Raw genomic sequence first — 20469 nt, forward strand, 5'->3', positions numbered from 1 at the left:
GGGGCGGGGATTGGGGACGCTCCGTCCCAGGAGTGCAGGCCCGCACCCAAAGCGGCGCCCCCACGGCAGAGGGAAGGCCTGAGCTGCTGCACTGAAGACCTGGAAGCACTTGTGAAACGGGGCTCAAATCCCACCGTGGCCAGGGAGGCATCACAACCCTCATTCTACGGGGGGGGGTGGGGGGGGGAAACTGAGGCACGGAGCAGCGATGTGACTCCTCCAAGGCTACACAGTGAGTCAGCGGCAGCGCTGGGAACAGAACCCAGGAGTCCTGACTCCCACTCCCCTGCTCTGACCACTGGAGCTCTCCTCCCTCCCCGGGACTCAACGATCACAAGAAATGTTCAGCTGGCAAGGGGGCCACAGAGATAGCGGAGGAGCGAGGGTCTGTCTCCCACACAGCCAGGTCAGACTCTCCTCCAGTCCCTAGTCTCAGCCGCACCCCCTAGTATAACCTCCTAGCTAGAGCACGTTAACCCGAGGCAGCCTTTTCCTTCGGGCTGATTCCAAAGGATGTTTTGTCTGCGGTGGCAGTGAGGTGGGGCCAAGAGTGATTAAAAGATCCCAACAAACACTCGACATGGTGGGAGATCAGCAGACCCCAAGCCCAGGGGATCTTTGGGTGATGGCCACCACACCAGGGCTTGAACCGGGGACCTCCTGAGCTAACCGCATGAGCTGCCACAGCAGAAGTCAGGACTCCTGGGTTCTATTCCCAGTGCTGCCACTGACTCGCCATACGTCCTGGGAGGAGTCACTTCACCTCTCCGAGCCTGTTTCTCTCGCTGAGCCGATAACAGACCCACATTCTCTGTGGACATTGCACAGGGGTGGAGCTGTAAAACGCCCCCCACTGGGTTACAGCGGGCACCTAACGCCCTTCGGGCCTGTCTACACAAGAAAGAGCACTTATCTAACCTCAGGTGTGAACTGAAACCGATTTAGTGCAAGCTCCTGTGCAGACACCCTTAGTCCAGTTTCGCTTAAGTCGATTAGGAACAGGTTTATTTACGCCAAAATAACCCGAAACCAGACCAGCCACATGTGGCTTTGCTCCAGTTTAACTAAAGTGGTTTCAAAGCCTATTTAGATTAATAAAGCCTAAGGCTACAGGGGACCTCTGTGATCCTCTGGTCGGCCCTCCTGTGTAGCACCAGCCAGAGAAGGTCCCTGAAATAAGTTGAGCTAGTGGCACCTTCCCCTGCAGACAAGGCCTTGAAAACCTGAATGTCCGGCTGCAATCTGATGCGTGTGGATGGATCCACGTGGGACCCCACTGGCGACCCCAGGACCCTGCCTAGCTGTGAGAATCCGGTCACGGACTCCGATGGCAGGACCACACTCTAATCGGGTCACAGGGTCATGGCCCGCTTGGGACTTATAAAAAAAAATGGTTATTTTTCAAAATTCCAGTTTCTGATTTTTAAAAATAATTCAGGTTTGTTAAAAATAAAAGAGTCAATAAAGGAACTGAAGGACTTGTGGCACCTTAGAGACGAACCAATTTATTTGAGCATCAGCTTTCGTGAGCTACAGCTCACTTCACCGGATGCATTCAGTGGAAAATCAGCATCCGATGAAGTGAGCTGTAGCTCACGAAAGCTGATGCTCAAATAAATTGGTTCGTCTCTAAGGTGCCACAAGTCCTCCTTTTCTTTTTGCGAATACAGACTAACACAGCTGCTACTCTGAAATAAAGGAACTATTGCACGGGGGGCGAGGGGGGGCAGGGGATGCTCCTGCTCCTCCGCTGATGTTTATAGGGGTCTTGCCAACCACAGTGAAACCGATGAACCAAGGAGGGGAAAGCAGTGAAACCGACTAGATGCAAAGGGCCAAGTTTCCACTAGCTCAGCACCGGCAGTCAGAGCCCTCGTGCTTTACATTTCCATGGCTCTGCCGGCAGTTTCAACACCTCGCCCATCTTCAAAGCCTTTGCATAGCATCTTTAGTCCTCAGGGAAGCCCTGAGCTTTCTGAGAATCAAACAGCAGTTGGGAGGGATAACCTGAAAGCTCCGGGAAGAGGAGGAAAAGACCGAGCCATCACTGAGCTAAAAGCCTTCAGCCTGGAGAAAAATCTCCTCCTGGACTGGAGGAGGAGACACAGCCCGCGTCAGCCCGTGGCTGGGGAACGCAGAGGGGAGCTATGACATGACAAGCAGACTCTTTCTGCCCACGCTGTCATTTTGCGACAGCCAGTAAGCCCCCAAAGGGGGCCAGACAGGACCATCAGATTAGACTGAGAGAGAGAATCCAGCTGCAGGGAAGCAAAGGCCTTGATCCTGTAATGACCCTGGCTCCTTGAGCCCACCCGCAGCTCATCTGAGGCCATGGCAATAGGAAGAGGTCAACTCTCAGAGCAGCTCCTACCCCCGCCCCCACACAGCCCCCCTCTTGCTTGTGGGGATTGAGCCCATAACAAGTCTGTTGGGTTTTTTATTCCACTAGCACAGAAAACCTTGCAATGAAATGAAGCCAGGCTTGGCAATCAGACTGGGAAGATCAGGAAGGGCCAGAAGGGTAGAAGATGGGGAGGCCCTGTCTGGACTAGGATTCAAGGCGTGGTCTTAGCACACACCTGCTAACACATATGGCAATCTAGGGCGGACAATAAAAATAACACCGAGCCCTTTTCGGCCCTAGCTCCCATCATTATCCCCACTGTGTCGAGGGGGAAATTGAGGCAGAGAGCTGGGAAGTGACTTGCCCAGGTCACCCAGCAGCGGAGCTGGGAATAAAATGAAGGTCTCCTACATCTCAGCCCAGGGTTCTACCCACTAGGCCACACATGCCAGGCCGACTGAATTAAAGGCCAGGCTCCCCAGTCCCCAGGCTGTAAGTCAGCCAGTTTAGCACGTGTGAAAGGCCCTCGCCTGTAAGGTCACACCTCAGCCCCTGGCCTGGGCAAGGCCCCTGGGCAGGTGGCTGAACGAGGGAAAGCACCGATACCAGTCACAGGTCTGCAGCGGAACCAATGTTGCAGCTGGGCCCAGTCCTCTCAGCTGACGTCCGTGGGAGCGGAAGATGCTCAGGGCCTGGTCTGGCAGTTCAAGGGGCTGCCCGCGCTGCTGGCCGCTGAGCCTAGGGTGACCAGATGTCCCGATTTTACAGGGACAGTCCCGATTTTGGGGGCTTTTTCTTATATAGGCACCTATTACCCCCCCCACCCCCGTCCCGATTTTTTACACTTGCTATCTGAGCCTGAGCCGAGATGGATCACTGAGCTGGCTGGGTGCGTGTCAGGTAGGGAGACTTGACCCCACTCGGGAGAAGTTGCCCACCTCTCTCTGAGCTCCCAAAGACAACGACACCCCGGGGGGCGGCTAGGCTAGCCCAGTACGGAGCCAGGGGGTCAGGTGGGTCTGTAGTCGGACAGCCAGCCCGAGCCGCCACGGACACAGGGCTGTTTTTGGCACCTTCGCTCGAGCAGAGCATGCCTGGGTACATCTACCCGAGCAGGGAGTCACCCTCCTGGCTGCTGTGTAGACATGCCCTGAGTGTAACAGCACAAGGCACAGGACCAAGATGTCCCCGGCAGCCAGGGAACCTGCTCCCAACGGGCTGGCCACGCACAGCCCGCACTCCAAGCTTCACGTGCCGGCTACCTGCGCTCTAACCCTGCAAGCCGGTGCCGGGGATACGGGAGCTGCAGGCACCGTCCTTCTATGCCACCGCATGCACCATCTCTATGGGATCCAGGCAGGCGCCGTCCTCCCCCGATTGAATCCCTCCTCCTACCCAGGCAAAGACTCGTTCCCTACCCTAAAATATCTTCCTCCCTGCTGGGGGCCTGTGTGGGGCATTTCCCACAGCAGAGAGACACCACCTGGCGGGGGATTGCTGAGCGCTTTGGCCGGGTCGCCAGCCCTGGGAGTTTCAGTTCGTGCCCAGGTTCAGCAGGGGAGAATCAGGGCACGCCTGGCCCCTGCCTCACTCCCCACTCGGGGGCTTTGGTTCGGTCCTGTGCGTGAAGGGAGCTCGGCCCCATGGCACTGCTTGAGCCTGCAAGCAAGTGTCGCGATGGTTTTTGTGGGTGCCTGTCTCCACTTGGAGCTGGGCTGAGAACCCACCTAACTCACCGCACCAATGTCATCATGAGGATTATCTGCTTAGAATATCAAGATCCCGGCTGGTCAGCGTAACGTTAGAGATAGATACACCACGCTCACACATGTCAGCGCCTCGTGCGTGAAGCCAAGGTTCAGTCCTACAGAGGTGTCCCCTGGGGGACAGGATATGGGCTACACCTTGCGTCCTGCACGTCCCTCGCTCAGGCCAATGGATTAACTACACTGGTGTAAATGAGAAATCACTTCTCCTGACCACGACAGAGTCACTCGGGATTCACAGCAGCATGAGCCAGCTCAAAGCCCGGTTCCGCATCCCCTTGGAGAGCTGGATCGGGATCTAACCCCGCCCACGCTGCACTGCCCCAGGACAGAATCCCCGCCCCGTGCCAGCACCTTGTGCGGGGCGGGCCGGGGTCTGGTCTCACACGCCCCAGGTCAAGTGGCTGTCCTGGAGCCAGTGGCGTTTCACCCCCTCCCCGACACAGCTGAGACCAGGATCCAGTGGGCGGATTCCTGAGCAGGAAACCAGGCGTAGAAAGGACAGGAGTTTCTCAGTTGGCCCTTAGGACGTCCTACCGCTGCTCCCCCAGGCAGGATGGGAATGGCTCACGGGGAGGCTGGGTCCCCCACGGGAGGGTGGTGTGGGGGCTGGGAGAGAGACCATCACTCCAGCTCAGGAAGGGGGAAAGAGAAGCCTAGGGTCACCCCGTCCCTGCCATCCTGATCCCCACAGCTCACCTACCTGGCAAGCTGACGCTCACTGCAGCCTGGGACGGGTGGCTTTGCACATCCTAGCGATACAGCATCTCTACACCACCATGGGGCCAGTTTGTGCCCGTGGCACAGCCAGTGGGTGAGAGGTGGGGGCAGGGGACCCTAGTTATGAAATGGAACGAAGTGCCACAACTCCCCCCTCCACACTGCCAGCCCCCCTGTACCTGGGCAGGTGGCCGTGTTATTGCATATCCGCGTCTCCCGCAGCAGCCCGCTGCACAGCGTCCCGTAGGGAGACGAGACGCAGGAGCGTGTGCGCACCTGAGAGCCCTGCCCACACGTCAGGGAGCAGACGCTCCACTGGGACCACTCCTCCGCGGCGGGGTCTCCTGTGGGGACAGAGGGAGAGACACGCGTTGGCCAACCGGCCTCTTTCAAAACGCAGTGTGCCCCCCAGCCAGACACAGACACGCACACAAAGCCCAATTGGCCTGCGGAACTCACTGCGACATGATGTCATTGAGCTTAGCAGGGTTAAAAATAAAGGGACTGGACATTTATCTGGAGAGCGAGAGGAGCCAGGTTTACACTGGGGAGGCTTAATAAAACACAGGAGCTTTGGGAAGGAATCAAAGCCCTCCTGCCCCAGGGCTAACCTCTAATGGTTCTAACTAATAGGGGTCAGGAGGGAATTTCCCAGGGGGGCAGGTTATCCCGGAGCTGCAGGGTTTATTGCACTTTCCTCTGAAGCAGCTGCTGCGGGCCAGTTGGAAGCAGGACACTGGGCCCTGATCGGATCCAGTCTGGCTCTGTTTCTAGGAAAGCTCCATGGCCAGTGGTGGTTGGGCTGGCAGGCCCAGCAGCTGTTTGGCTGCATGGGCCCAGGGCTCCATCTCTCTTTCTCCCGTGAGCAGGTGTGATATTGACATTTACAACAATCCGACTCTTATTAAGTTTGATGATCCGTTTGAAATTATTGGACAGGCCAGCGGTAGGGATATCAGTTCAAATTAAGAGGGAACATACGCAGGAGGCCTGGGAAGGGGATTATTATTTGCTGGAGACAGAGAGAGCGGAGATTAGCTGGAACGGGGCTCCCAGCAAGCCGCTCACACACTCAGTCAGAAATTAAAGGGTGGGATAGAATTTTGAGCTGTTATTACTCATTACAGGCTGGGTCCTGCTCTCAGCTCCGCCGGTGTAAATCAGAAGTAACGTCACCGAAGCCAGTGGACTCAGCTAGTGAAAATCAGCATAAATACTGACCTCAAAGGAGCTGCGCTGATTTACACCAAGTGAGGATCTGGCCCGCTGACCTCAATGGAGCTAGGCCAACTTACTGGGGATCTGGCCCACTAGATCCAGGGTATCCGGCACACCACCTGATTCGTTCCATGGCACTTGCACGCCAGTGTATTATCTGGCACGGTTTATTATCGTAGGGTTGCTGGTGAACAGTGGGGCTGTGCCCTCAATTTACTACAACTGTAACTATCCATGGCACCTTGGCAGCATTTTTAATCCATGTATCTCAGTGCCCATCGGCTTGATTATCAGTCGTTTGTTATTGTAGGGTTGCGCGTACGCACCACTTTGTTGTTATGAAGCTCCTAGGCAGGAGCGCTGGGGCCGGCCACACCACTGCAGGGCTGGACGCTGGTTTGTTATTGTCGGGTTGCCAGGGCCGCACACACTCTTGTAGTACTGTAGAGGTTCCCGGCCCAAACCGGGAGCTTTAAGTTACCCACAGTTCAGTGCGTGTTCGCGCAGCACCAGGTTCTGTTCAGGTCTCACAGCCAGCGAGACACCCAGACAGTAGGATAAGGCCCCAATCCTGCTCCCGAGAAAGTCAATGAGTTTGGCTGCTGACTTCCACAGAGACAGGATCGAAAGGGGCAGGGAGGTGTCTGCCATAGGACAGCAGGGCTCTTCTGCGGGCCCAGCGTGTTGGCAGGCATTGATCTCACTGGCAGGGTGGGGGGCTCGTTAATGCCAACCTGAGTACAAGGAGGACGAGCAGGAGCCAAGACAGAGGAAGTCCTGCGAGGGAAAGCTGATCCTGCCCCTACCAAAGCCAGCTGCAAACCCCCTCTTGGATTTCAACAGGGACAGGATCAGGCCCCTACATGGGAGCGATCTCCAAGCCGTGGGCATGGCAGTATCTGAGATCCGCAAGCCAGACTCACTGCACCCTGATCACTCCTGCCGATTCAGGCTCCATCCAACTAGCCAAGCACGGAGCAGCCCACAGCCCATAAATCAGGGAGTGGGCAACAAGAGGCACTCAAATGACCCCGTTGAATTCGCTAAATAAATACCTTTGAACTAAACAATTAACAGATTTTTTTTTCACTCCTCTAAGGAAGGTGCAAAGAAAATATAGACATGGAGCAATTTAAGTGGGCGCACGGGCTGGGAACAAAGGAACTCGCTCCATCTCCAGAGACCGCGCAGGGCACATGTAAATGGAAGCCAGACAGTTGTTTTTAAACTGTCAGGGTTTTCTCCTTAATTAAAACGCACAGAACTATCATCATCCCCGGGCTGATTTATGGGACAGCCCGGTGGAGAACTGGCTTCCCCTCACACACAGCCTGCTGCAGACTGCCACTGAGGCTGGTCAGTTTGGCCCCTGCTCCACCCCAGAGGTGGCTGCCTTACAACACAGCATTAATGTTCAATGAGCTGTGCAGACATGAGCTAATTATACCTCACTGCAGCCCTGGGAGGGAGGGAAACAGTATCGCCCCTGGGTATTTTTTTGGTTTTACACATGGGGAACTGAGGCAGAGGGGCAGCGGCCCAGATCTTCAAAGGTACTGAGGTGCCTAATTCCCAGAGTGATGTGACAAGGCCGCACAGTAAGTCAGTGGCAGAACTGGGATTAGAACTCAGGGCCTCCTGCTTTTTTAGAACCACCAATGGGCCCCAATCAACAACAAGGCCCCATTGTGCTCTACATATTATTATTCATTGTGTTTATTATGGTACTGCCTTGGGACTGTCCAAACTCATTGCGCTAGGCGCTGTACATACGCACAGCGAGACAGTCCCTGCCTGAAAGAGCTTACAATTTAAACAGCCAAAGGGTGGGAGAAAGGGATAGAACTGTGACGATGTGACGCAGCAGGGAGGGGGGAGTGTTGACCTGGGAATGTGCCCTGGGGACGGGAGACCTGAGAGCCTGTCACCTGAGCCAGGAGGGGGAGGGGGAGGTAACACCTCTGCCCAGGAATGTGGACGGAGGCTGCAGCAGGGAACCTGCTCGGTGGGTTTAGTTTCAGTTTGGGGCTGGGTGGAGGAACACAGGGAACCCCAGGGCTGGGGTCTAAGCTCCCTGCTCCCCCAGAAGGACTTCACTGAGGGGTCCTGGGTGTACCCACAAGCTCTGTTTTGGACTGTGTTCCTGTTGTCCAATAAACCTTCTGTTTTACTGGCTGGCTGAGAGTCTCAGTGAATCCCAGGAAGAGGGGTGCAGGGCCTGGACTCCCCCACACTCCGTGACAAGAACATACAAGAAGCCAATGGGAAACCGAGTGCAGAGAGATGAGGTGACTTGGCCAGGTCACTCAGGGAGCCAGTGGCAGAAAAGGGAACTGAAGCCAGGCCTGCTAGAGCCCAGTCCAGTGCCCAGCACAATGGGGCCCTGGTCTCTGCCTGGGACTCCTAGTAATACAAATAAATCATCATCACCATTAACCCCAAACCCCGCCCTGCTATCCTTCAGGGCAGGTTGGGCGGGGCCCTGGCCCTACCGTCTGGCTAGAGAAGTCCCACAGAGCTTGGCTCTGGGCCAAGCCTCGTCCACGCCCAGCAAGCGCCACCGGCAGCTGCTGCGTTTGCTTGGGGGCTGGCGGCACTTAGGGAAGGGCCGATGATGCTGGAACGTCTTCCCCAGCCTGCGGGTAGATTTGTTGCCTCCAGGGGAGGCTGCAAGTCTGTCCATTTCCTGCAGATTTCCTGCAGGAAGCACACACCTGTGTGTGTCCGGACAAGATGGCCCACAGGGACCAGCCAGCATTGTGCAGGGCGTGGTACTTCCCCAAGGAACTCGCGCCCTGGCTACCCGTCTCCTGGTTTAAACGCACCGCCTCACCCACAGAACCTGCCCTCCCAGCACCGTTACCTGTCTGGGCCATATGAACCCCGGGTTCGTCCGCCGACCGCGGCCACTGTGTTTTCACCTTCTGATTCTCTTCCACGTCATCGCCTGAGAGGAGGAGAGGGAGACACTGGTGAGAAAGTGGTGGTGGGGGGGTGTCTGTGTCCTGGCCTACAGGAGTCTGGGGCTGCTACAGGGGTCTGTGCGGGCTGCTCACGGCAGACCTACACTGGGGGAATCCTCCCCACCTCAGTCACTTGTGGGTCCTTTACGCCATGGGTCTGGGGGCCAGAATCATATTAGTATCCCCATTTTACAGACAGGGACACAGGGACAGAGAGATTTCCATGATTCGTCCGCGGTCACCCAGTGAACAGGGGGCAGTGCTGGGAAAAGAACCCAGGCATCCTGACTGCCAGGCCTGTGCTCTCGCCACTAGATCAAAGGCCTATGTGCTTCCCTTAATGGTTCCTGATTCTCTCGCCCTCTTCCCCTGTCGCCAGCTCCTCCCTCCCCCAGCACACAGGCCTCGCTCTCTCAAACAACTCAGGGTGCAGGTGCTGGGCTGGGCAAGGGCAGACAGGCGGGGAGCAGGCGAAGCCACCTCCAGATCTCCGAGGAACCGTTCCTGTCCCCACCCGCAGACCTCGCAGCTTTTGCCCTGGCCAAGGAACTGCAGTGACGTGTGAGCCTCTAATACACAGCAGCACGCTGCCCTCTGCCTCTGACCGCACTGCCTCACTGCCGGGCACTGCCCCCTGCTGCAGCATCACTGCGCTCAGCCTTGGACTCACTGCCGGGCACTGCCGAGCACTGCCCCCTGCTGCAGCATCACTGCGCTCAGCCTCAGACTCACTGCCAGGCACTGCCCCCTGCTGCAGCATCACTGCGCTAGGCCTCGGACTCACTGCCGGGCACTGCCCCCTGCTGCAGCATCACTGCCCTCTGCCTCTGACCGCACTGCCTCACTGCCGGGCACTGCCCCCTGCTGCAGCATCACTGCGCTCGGCCTCGGACTCACTGCCGGGCACTGCCCCCCGCTGCAGCATCACTGCCCTCTGCCTCTGACCGCACTGCCTTACTGCCGGGCACTGCCCCCTGCTGCGGCATCATTGCGCTCGGCCTCGGACTCACTGCCGGGCACTGCCCCCTGTGGCATTGTCACTTCGCTCAGCCTCTGACTGCACTGCCCACTGCAGGGTGCTGCTCCCCCACTGCAGCGTCATTGCTTTCTGCCTCTGACTGCACTGCCAAACCCTGCCCCCTGCTACTGCATCACTGCGCTCTGCCTCTGACCGCCCCGCCCCACTGCAGGGTGTTGCTCCCACACTGCAGCATCACTGCACTCTACCTCCAACCACACTGCTTCAGTGCAGGGCCCTGCCCCCACTACCCAAGGCATGCAGCCTGCATTGCAGTACGCCACCCACTGCCTCGTGTTGCCGTTGAGCAGCATTCACAGCATCCCAGTCCATCACCTCACTGCAGATTCTGCCTGGCACACTCTCGCTCCATCCAGCTCTGAGCTGGCACCAGGGCAGGCCCAAGCAGCGGGGGTTCCGGCCGGACTGGACTGGGTTAGCTGGGTGCCATGGGTGGAGCCATGGAACAGCAGGGGGGGTGGGCACGGATACAGCTGCAGAGCTAGAGGCGTGGGGGAGGACGAGGCCTGGAATAGCAGGGGAAGCTGCGGGGCCAGACTGCGATGCATTGGCAAGGTGCTGCTACAGGGCAGGGCAGGTCTGAGATGCACCCACCAAGCCTGACTCCGGGCAACAGAGTTAGTCCCCTGACACTTAGGAGAGCCCATGTTAAAATAAACCTTCCAAGAGAAGGCTGATCTTGCCTCTGCCGAGCTGGGCTCCCTTCCCCCTCGGGGTGATTCGACCCTTTGCACCTTCTAGTTCTTTGCTAAATCCCTTTGTGGATCCCTGCGATTTCATCTGGTTTGCACGCTTCCCTCTGGAGGCCAGGCAGCCGGCAACGCTCATTTCTGGAACGGGCAGCGCCCCCGTGAACTAGAGCCACCGTGCAATGGATTTGAGGAGCTCCCACAAGCACATCCACTCTGGAAAGCAGGCACACCACTACCCACTTGGCCGGCCTGCTGCATGCTCGTGGAGTACTTCGCTGCGGTAGCACCGGGAGGCCCAACGGAGAACAGAACCCCTCTGTGCGAGCCGCGGTACACACACACCCAGCCAGAGACAGGTCCAGCCCTGAAGAGCTGAACAATACACAAAGGGTGGGAGGAGAAGGGGAACCATAGAGAGCGAGACTTGCCCAGGTCAGAGACAGGAAGAGAACCCAGGAGTCCTGAGGCCCAAGCCCTGCCCACTGGGCCATGCCGGGCACATGTGGCAGCCAGACCCTGGGCAGCATCGTCGCAGCCTTTGCAAGGGGCAGGACGGGGTTGCCAGCAGCACACAGGGTCTAGTGACAAGAGCTATAGGTGTCGTTCCACACACCGGCGAGCTCACACAGCCCCTGCAATGGGGAGCTGAGCTGATCGCTGACTGGCTCACAGGATTTAGTATGCACCAGGGCAAAGCAGATAGCAAATGCTACGGAGGCAGGATGCCCGGGTCCCCTGCTTGGATGCTGGGGGCCTGGGCAGGGCCAGGCAGAACCTGGCCCCAGCTCTGTGGTGTTCCTCCCCCGGCCCCTGTCAGCGAGTTTTGCAGTACCAGGCGCGATGCGGATAGAGGCAGGTGCACGGTCCAAGCACCTTCCTCCTGCCACGTCCTTGGGCGCACAGAGCACATGCCAGGAGAGCGCCCACCTGCTGGAGAGAGCCGAGCGCACGGCGTTTCACAGCCTAGCTAGCACCCTCCTGCAGGACCCACGTCCAGCAGCCGGAGCACGAGAGAGACGGACGGGGGGCTGTGGGGGAGCCTTCCACCACTTCCCTGAGAGAACCACGTCCCGTGGGCCCTGCATCTCCCCAGCAGCTAATGTCACCTGGGGCCTATATTCAGCTAACATTTTCCTTTGCTCAATTTCACCCAGGCCCCCTGTTGCATTCCTCCCCTCCCCCCCCCCCCCCGGGTGTGCACCCTTTCCCCAAGCCCCCTAACAGCTGGGCCTCCCTCCTCCGATCTCAGATCACTGTGAGACTTTGGGCAGCTTCAGGCCTTTAGCTGCGACCAGCCGGGGAGGCTGCCCTCAGAGTGTCAGCTCAGGCAGTCTCGGGGAGCCAGGGGTTCCTCTCACCCAGCAGGGCCGGAGGAGATGGGCCTACTCACGAGGGCTGTGCAGCCGATCCCTGCAGCCAAGCTCCCAGAGAGGCGCCTGTGACGTTACTGACTTGAACTGGGACCGTATAGAACACTGTTGCAACCAAGATCCTGTAGTGGCGCCAAATCGTGTATAAAGGGGGTCAAACAAGGCGTCTAAGACGAGGTGATGGTTGGCTGGTTCGGATTATGCTGTCTGTTTGTGTGTATCATTTTTGTATTTAAAGATATAAGTATTGGCTCTCTACTGTCTGTATTCCAAACTTATGCTATGCTTCTGGGGGACACCCCAGACAAGTTGGTGTCAGCTCTGCCTAGCCTGCTGGGTGGCCCATTAAGGACCATCAGCTACACAACTGACCCACTGAGAGAAGGCAGACACGCCTGGGGACTCAGCCAGGTGTGCAGGGACCTGCCTATGGACAGAACTCTGAGGTGGTTCCAGGCCATGTGAGGGGCAGCTTGTCTTTGGGACAAAGAAAGAGACCACATGGCAAGAGACTATACAAAGCTGCGGCAGCTCCTCCATCTTGTCTTCAGTCCTGCTTCATGCCTCTGGAGGGACTTTGCTACAAAGGGAAGCTCTGAACCAAGGACTGAAAGACCCATCCCAGCTGTGGGTGTTCTCCAGAGACTGGATTTGAACCTGCCGTTTATTCCATCACTGCTACAAGCCTGAACCAAGAACTTTGCCATGACTGTCTGTCATTGATCCCACTTAACCAATTCTAGCTCTCATCTGTATCTTTTCCCTTTTATGAACGAACCTTTAGATTTTAGATTCTAAAGGATTGGCAACAGCGTGATTTGTGGGTAAGATCTGATTTGTATATTGACCTGGGTCTGGGGCTTGGTCTTTTGGGATTGAGAGAACCCTTTTTCTTTTACTGGGGTATTGGTTTTCATAACCATCTGTCCCCATAACAAGGGGCACTGCTGGAGATACTGGGAAACTGGAGTGCCTACGGGAATTGCTTGTGTGACTTGTGGTTAGCCAGTGGGGTGAGACCAAAGTCTGCTCTGTCTGGCTGGTTTGGTTTGCCTTAGAGGTGGAAAAACCCCAGCCTTGCGCTGTGACTGCCCTGCTTCAAGGAATTTGTCCTGAATTGGCACTCTCCGTTGGGTCCCGCCAGAACCAGCCTCGTTACAGCGTCGCAGCAGAATTCAGCTCAGACTGAGCAGAAGGGATGTGGGTTGGGCTGGGGTGCGCATCTAAAGGGCTCCCATGTTCATCCTCTGTAGATCCCGGCCCCCCGGCTCTTCCCCGCACCGGTCCCCTGCGAGCGAAGGTCAGCGGGCAAGGCGCCAAGCGCTGGGATCCCAGCCTCGCAAATGCCCACCTGCCCCCTCTGCGAGCCCGGCCCCTCACCACCCACCCCGTGTACCCCGCTGACGCGGTAGCCGAGAAGGGGGCCACGCCCGCCCCGGTTTGATTTGATGGCGGTGTTCTTCGCTCGCCACCTGACAGATTGCTGCAGCGAGGTGCCACAAATTGATGGCTTGGCTCACCAAAAATAACAAGAGATCCATCAAGGGTGCTTAGCGTGAAATTAACAGGCATGTGGATGTGCTCATCAAAGACGCATGCCAGCTACAGGAGCGGGGGCACCTTTGACTCCTAGCCCCCCCCCCAAGCTCTCCCACCCCCCCAGCTCTCCCACCCCCCCCCAACTCCTCATCCTTCCCTCACACCCTCCCTCCCCCACCCATAGGACGACAGCGGACATCTTGGGGAAAGAATCTCCTCTCTGTGCCATGGCTGGTGGATCCCTGCGCCAGCCTAGAGAGGGGGGAGCCCGCAGACAGGACCGCATTCCCAGTGCAGGGCTCCCTAGCACAACTGCTCCCTCGACTGCAGGCCTCAGTGCCGGGAGCTCTGCTGAGCAGACCCCCTGAGCTACACGTGCGATGCCACAAGCTGGCAGCAGTAGTAGGCTGTTATACTCCTTTGTGGAGCAGCCGACGAAGAGTGACGTGGCACTCAGCCAGCGTGCAGCATGGTTCTTTCCCAGCAGAGGCCTGGCAGTGTAGCTAATGCCAGGTGTATGGGGGCACACAGAGCCCCTCGGCTTCTCCCCTGGCTGTTCTCTGAGCAGGGTGCTTCCCTCTGTGCAGCCGCAGGGGGCAGGGGGATACTAAAAAGGAGCCCTCCGTGAACACACACGTACACAAAGCACACACGCAGATGCACAAACACACACGCTCCAGGACATGCACTGATGCATGCACGGACCCACACACACCAACACATACAAACATGCTCAGACACATGTGCAGACCACCGTACTGGCTCTAACAACCTCCTCCCCTCCCACCCCGAATGGATGCTCTGGGAGGGTTTGCAAGGCCATTCCCTGCACTGCCCAGCCAGCTAATAGGAACCAGGCAGCGCCTGGTGGTTTCACTCGGTGCAGAAAGCTTTGCTGAGCCCCGTCTGTCAAGGGGAGCGTGCGGGGGTGCTCCCCTCCTGTTATCCCATCTGGCCCAGCGCAGGGAGGTTGGGGGAGGCTCTCCGGCAGTGGCTATTGCTTTCAGCGGTGTGCACCTGCCCATCTGCGGTGCTCCCAGAGCGTGGCTCTGTCACTGGCCTGCAGATGCTTCACGCCACCGGAAACAAACAGCAGCGAGCTCCGGCGAGGATATTGACCGGCATGAATATCACAGATAACGGTCCTGTGCAGAGACGATTGGAAAGAGGAGGAAAACCCACCCCTCCAGAACTCCTGTTAGGCTCCCAGCAGCTGCCAGTGACGGCCCTAGGGCCACCACCCTGGAGAAGCGGGCTTCCAGCAGCGAGAGCTTCCCCACAGCACCGCCCTGGCAAGGCCGGCTGGGCGTGGAGTGGTGCCCACTTCCTAGCAGCAGTGCCCCAGCAATGGCAGCTGAGATTAGTGTAATGTGAACTTCCTCCCAGCAGTGCCCTGTGAGAACAGGGCAGCAACAGAGGGCAGAATTGGGAGTGAATCCGTTCCAAAGCCCTCCTCCCCAACCCATCCACCCCCACCAAAACTGGACTTGCCAGATGCCCATTGCGGTGCCTGTCCTATACCCACAGGAGAGGGACCCTTGGCCTCCCCCACCCTGCCTCCCCACGGGGCGGTTGCTGCTGCTAGGTGGATTAGGCACCCGCCTTGTCAGTATCTCTGCTGTGCACGAAATACACTCAGGCCGCTGACTGTGCTGACACTTATTGGTGCCATAAAGGGACCCAAATTTACTGACTGTTGCTTCCGACTCAATCTACTCCGTGCCCCGGCGCGTCCCCTTTAGAAGGGCTCAGGACGCACGAGCAGGGGGCGTCCGAAGATCTCCCCAGCTCTGGGGAGTTGGGAGCAGCAGACGGGGGGACTGGAAGGTGGATAAAGCCACCAGCTGAGGGAGAGTCCGACGGGGGGAGTGCCGCTATGCAGAGCCAGCCGCCCGCTTCCCCACTCGAAATGATCAGGAGTTATGAACGGCGCAGCGAGTGCCCAGAACAAATAATAAATTCACAGGATATATGAGGGCACTTTCCCCACTTACGCTGAACAAAGAAACCAAATTCAATTTCCTTTGGAAAGTACTAAATCCCGGGCTGTCGCCCTGCAGAGCCTCCCGCGCCAGGGAACCAGCCCCACCTGTCCCCTCCTTCTCGGGTCCCTCCCCTGCCACATCCGACTCTCATTCCCCTTGCTTGGGCTTTTGCCAGCACAGCTCTGTACTTCGGGTCTCTGGCTAATGGTTCTTGGTGGAGCCACCTGTCTCCTCTGCTGTTCTGCCCTCAGAGCCACGGGGTTGGGTCCTGGGAGTGAGGGAGGGGGCTGTGCCAAGGACAGCACTGGCAAGAAAGAAAGAAAGAAAGAAAGAAAGATGAGGGAGGAAGGCCAACTGAGAGGACCATTCCTCAAGTCATCTGCTGGAGCCCTAATTTCTCCACGGGGTGTGAGTAACAAGCAGAGACTCCCGTGCACACAGGAAGCTGGAAAGCTGGCCCAGGGGAGCTGGCAGGAGGCCCTGGTGCAGGAGCACATGGTGACCCCACGGCAGAGCCTTGCTCCGTGGGCAGCACAAGGCGAGGAGCAGAAGGGACAAGGCCCCACGGGAGACGATTGGGTCCCAAGTTAGGAAACGGCAGCAGATCCTTCCCCAAATCATGAGCGAAATAACCCAGCTGCCTCTGCCAGGGCTGGCACCCCAGCCTGGGAGCAACAATGCAGGCACCTTGTATCGGGGCCGCCAGCACAGAACTGGTCGGCCACAGGCACCGCTGTGCTCACGAGCCGGAGGAACTACCAGGGATACCATGGCAGTGAGTCTCTGTCATTTTGATCTAAATAGTTTAACATGCAGGAAAATCACATCCCCAGCGACCTCGGCTAAGTTCATCCAGCCTCACAAATCCCTTAGGCAGGTCCCACTGGAAACTTGGACTCTTCACATCCTATCTAAAGCAATGGGACTGTTAAACAGCTACTGCGCTCCGCCCCAGAGGTGGCTGCATTTCAGTGGCAGGAGAAGCCACAAGATTTCTCTACAGATTAGAATGGATAGACAGAGGGGAGTTTGAGTCTGCTACCCTGAATTGATGGGGGAAGCGGCGTATTGCAGGGCGGAAGTTGGCCATCGCGTATAAGGAGCTAGAAAACGCCAGGCAGAAGCAAAGGAAGGTAAAAGGGTGCAAAGGGGGAGCGATCCCCAGGGACTCTCCAGCTGCTTTGCCCCGATACATGGAGCAGAACAAACACAACATGACCGCGATCGTCCACATTTGCTTAACGGAAACCCCGGCTGGGCAAGGGCTGCAAATACCCTCACGCCATGAACAGCCAGGGCTGCGATTGGAACAGACATGACAATGCACCCGCAGAGGGCCTCCCCACTGACCTCCGTGCACCCCACAAGCCTCCCAAAAACTGCCCCCCCAGAACTCCCCCAGACACAGGCCCCACAGCCCCCCCGATGAAGTCCCCCAATGCACACCCATAGAGCTCTTCCCGACTCCAACTGCCCTGCACACTCACCCCCACATGTAGGACCCACATTGAGTGCCAAGCAGCCCGCTCCAGCTTGGCTCGCTCTGCTCCCCGCAGGCAGGCCCAGTCCGACGGCAACAAGCCCCTTCGTGAAGTGCTGGAGCCAAGAGGTCGCTGCCTGTCCCCCACATTTATCTCCATCTGCCCCCTCCTGGCTTGCTCTGCCTGGGGCTTTCTTTAGTCATCAGCTTCCAGGAAAATCCGTTCTTTTCACCTCACAGGGGTGTGTGTGATCACTGGACAATCTGCTCCAGCGTGCATTTAGCTGTGTGCTGGGAGTACCTCTCCCAGCCCTTCAGACCAGCTCTGTGCAGCTCAAAATCTGGGCTCTCCCACCAGCAGAAGTGGGTCCAATAAAAGGTCTTACCTCCCCCACTCATCTCTGCTCAGAGGAAGGCAGAGAAACACTTCATGCTGACACCAGAGTGATCCCCATAAGAAAGAGGGGAGAGGGCAAGTCAAACACACACCCTGGGCTCCCCTCACCCTCCCCACGGGCTAACGCTCCCCCAGGAAGGAGGGGGACTGAAGACAGAGAAGAGCTGGCAAGCTGCCCAGCCGCGAATGGCCTGTTCTCTTGGGCACCCGGAGATACTAAGACCCAGGGCCCCACCGCTCTGATCATCTAGCCTGGCTACCCAGGTGACACAGGCCAGAGCAATTCACCCGGCGACTCCTGCCGCCCCAGTAATGACCCTCCGCAGTGATGTACGCGATGGACTAAGCCGAGCGTGGCTGGCCAGCCTAGCGGGAGATCTGTCTGTCACCTTATCCAGCCTGTCGTCGGGGTATCTGAGCCTCTCCTGCCCAGCACTGCAGGTATCCTCACATCCCCTCTGAGACAAGCCAGTATCATCACCTCCTCTTTTACTGATGGGGAAACTGAGGCAGGCATCAAGCCAGGAATTGAACCCGGTCACACGGGTCCCAGCCCACGGCCTTGCCCGCACGGCCATTCTTCCACCACCAGTACCGTGGCTTTGGCACCTTCCCGGGGATGGGACCGAGCCCACCCCATCAGGATACGTCTCCCTTTGGTCCGTTCCATCCGATCATCCACCCCCCAGGCCCGGCTGCCACCTGCCCAAATCTCACACGCTTCCCTTCTTGTTCATCGCCCTTCCGAAGCCAGTTCCTGGCAGCGTGGCGGTTGCCATGGCTACCCGACAGCTTTTAGCAACCTCGTGGCAGCGCTGTGGTCTCCCACGTGGGTGGTGAGATGGGGGGGCGGGGCGGGAGGACAACTGCAACCAGCTTCTTCCAGCGGGCTCGGCGGGATAGCGCCCCGCAGGATTCACACTCAGCGCTCTGCCCCCCGCAGCATGCGGGCCCTGCAGGCGCGGGGGGAAGTTTGGTCTCCCCCACCGAGACGAAGGGCTTCGCGTCCCAGGCTGCTGGGAGTGCATGGCCCACCTGTGAGCCTGGACCAACAGAGGAGGCGGCTGCGGGGGGGACCAGTCCGGCATCCTCTCCATCACACCTCGCCGCCTGCCCCTTCTACGCCTCTGGATCGGCACCTCCCCATTTCAGCAGAAAGTGAACCTGACAATTCAGAGCAAAGCCGAAGCAGAATGCGCCCGCTGGCTCCGAGACGGAGCCGCCGGAAACACCCCGGTCCGTGTGGCTGGGTGGCTAAACTAGACGCTGGCCCAGGCTCGCTCCAGGGAGCCCTGGCCCGGGAGCCCTCCAGGGTTAGCAAACCCAGCTCCGTTCTGCCTGGCTCAGCTTCCACCCAGGGCACTGCTGGGCTTCAGTTCCCATGGGGACTTTCCAGCGGCCCCAACCCCTGTGCAGATCTTTGCCAATCGGGGCTGCTCTACAGGGCAGGGCTGGGGTCCCTTGGCAGCCCCTTCCCCCCACCACCCGCTAGTGATGCTTCTTTTGCAAGCACCAGTGTTTTCTCACCGTGGCACAGATCCTGACTCTGCTCTGGAGGGAGGCAGCTGTGAACAGCTCCAGGCGTGGTCACGGCTAAAATGCCCCCCTCCCCCAATCTCACACTCACACTCGCCCACAGCCTCTGGGCTGGAACGGAATTTGCCAGGCTCCTAGGGATGATAAAGCTCCATGCAAACGTGGGCAGCACACGGATGCCGGAAGGAAGCGTGTGTATATGCATGTGCATTCACAGCAGAGTAAGCGAGCGGGGGGTGGGGGTGGGGGTGCACACCCACGTGCAGGGAAGGCTGGCAGAGAGCACATGCAAGCGTGTCTTTGTGCTTGCCCAGGAAATGAAGGCCTGCAGCAGATCCTCCACCGAGGGCCTTCTGCCCTGACACAACAGCCCAGACCCGTCCGGGGACGGGGCATAACCAAGGAACGACTCCGCTCACCACCGAGCACCACCCCACAGCTCTCTGAGCCAGTTTCAACCCCCTGCACTGAGCTCCGGAGGAGCCAGGCCTGGTCCCATCAGGAGCAAGCAGGCCTGGGGAAATGTGTGGCTCTAGCTCCTTGGGGGAGGCCTGATGAGATCACGGCTGGGCCTCTGCCAATGCTGAATAAAAGGCCCAGCATTCAGCCCCACAGCCCAGCATGCCATGGAGAACCTGAAAGGCAAACAGGGGGCTATTCTTAGCAGTGTCTCCATGAAGCCAGGACTTGGGGGGATGCCAGGTGTGAGTCCCGGCTGGGGCAGGCTAGGGCCCCCCCCCGCAACCCGCCACCTTCAGCGACAGCCGCGCTCGGGAACATCAACAACTCTGTCCTTTCGTCTGCCGCGATGCTCCCTGCTTCTCCAGCCAGGAACAGGCAGGCTTCCCGCTGCAGGGCACTGGAGTGAGGCCGGCATCTCTGTCGCCAGCTGTAGCCTCACATGCATGCACACAAACTCATCACAACCACACACACACACACACACACACACACTTTTCACATGCTTGCTGACACTCTAACAACGAGCTGGAGGTTTATCATACCTAGCACATCAGTAGCTGTTCTCTCCCCAGATTAACCCGAGTTTCTTGTCAGTTCCTGGATGCGCTGCCCCCTGCTCTCTGATTGTGCATAAAGAGGATCCTGTGCATTTGTGTTTGTGTCCAGGTGTGTGCCTAGTGCACAAAAACACACCCAGCCGTGAGTGTCTGAGTGTGCATGAGACCGTGCACGAGCACACAGCCATGAAAGGAGAGTGCAGAAGGCAGAGGAGAATATGCACAAGCACATGGGAATACAAATACCTGCAGCAGCAGGCCAAAGAACACCCGTGGGAAAGCTGGAATGTGTGCGACAACGCGCACAAGCAAGCGGCTATGCAAGGTTGAAGAATGTGCACAAGAGTGAGGGAGCCACAGCATGCACAAGTGTGCAAATGTGAAAAATGATGCATTGCGTT

At 58.0% G+C, this 20469-nt stretch overlaps 1 protein-coding gene across 9 annotated transcripts in view; it reads right to left on the minus strand.

The window, feature by feature from the left end:
- Positions 1-20469, minus strand: part of ADGRB2 (adhesion G protein-coupled receptor B2) — a 112314-nt gene that overhangs the window by 53898 nt on the left and 37947 nt on the right. For 6 of the 9 annotated variants that reach the window (XM_074934510.1, XM_074934508.1, XM_074934509.1 and 3 more), the window contains 2 exons: positions 8912-8995; positions 5010-5174 (listed from right to left, as the gene is read on the minus strand). In XM_074934510.1, coding sequence (XP_074790611.1) covers positions 5010-5174; positions 8912-8995 — 249 coding nt within the window. The remainder of the gene's footprint in view (positions 1-5009; positions 5175-8911; positions 8996-20469) is intronic. The other 3 variants (XM_074934513.1, XM_074934514.1, XM_074934516.1) reach the window with 1 other exon arrangement.

Source organism: Natator depressus, chromosome 19, assembly GCF_965152275.1.
Source record: "Natator depressus isolate rNatDep1 chromosome 19, rNatDep2.hap1, whole genome shotgun sequence".
NCBI classification, from domain to species: Eukaryota; Metazoa; Chordata; order Testudines; family Cheloniidae; genus Natator; species Natator depressus.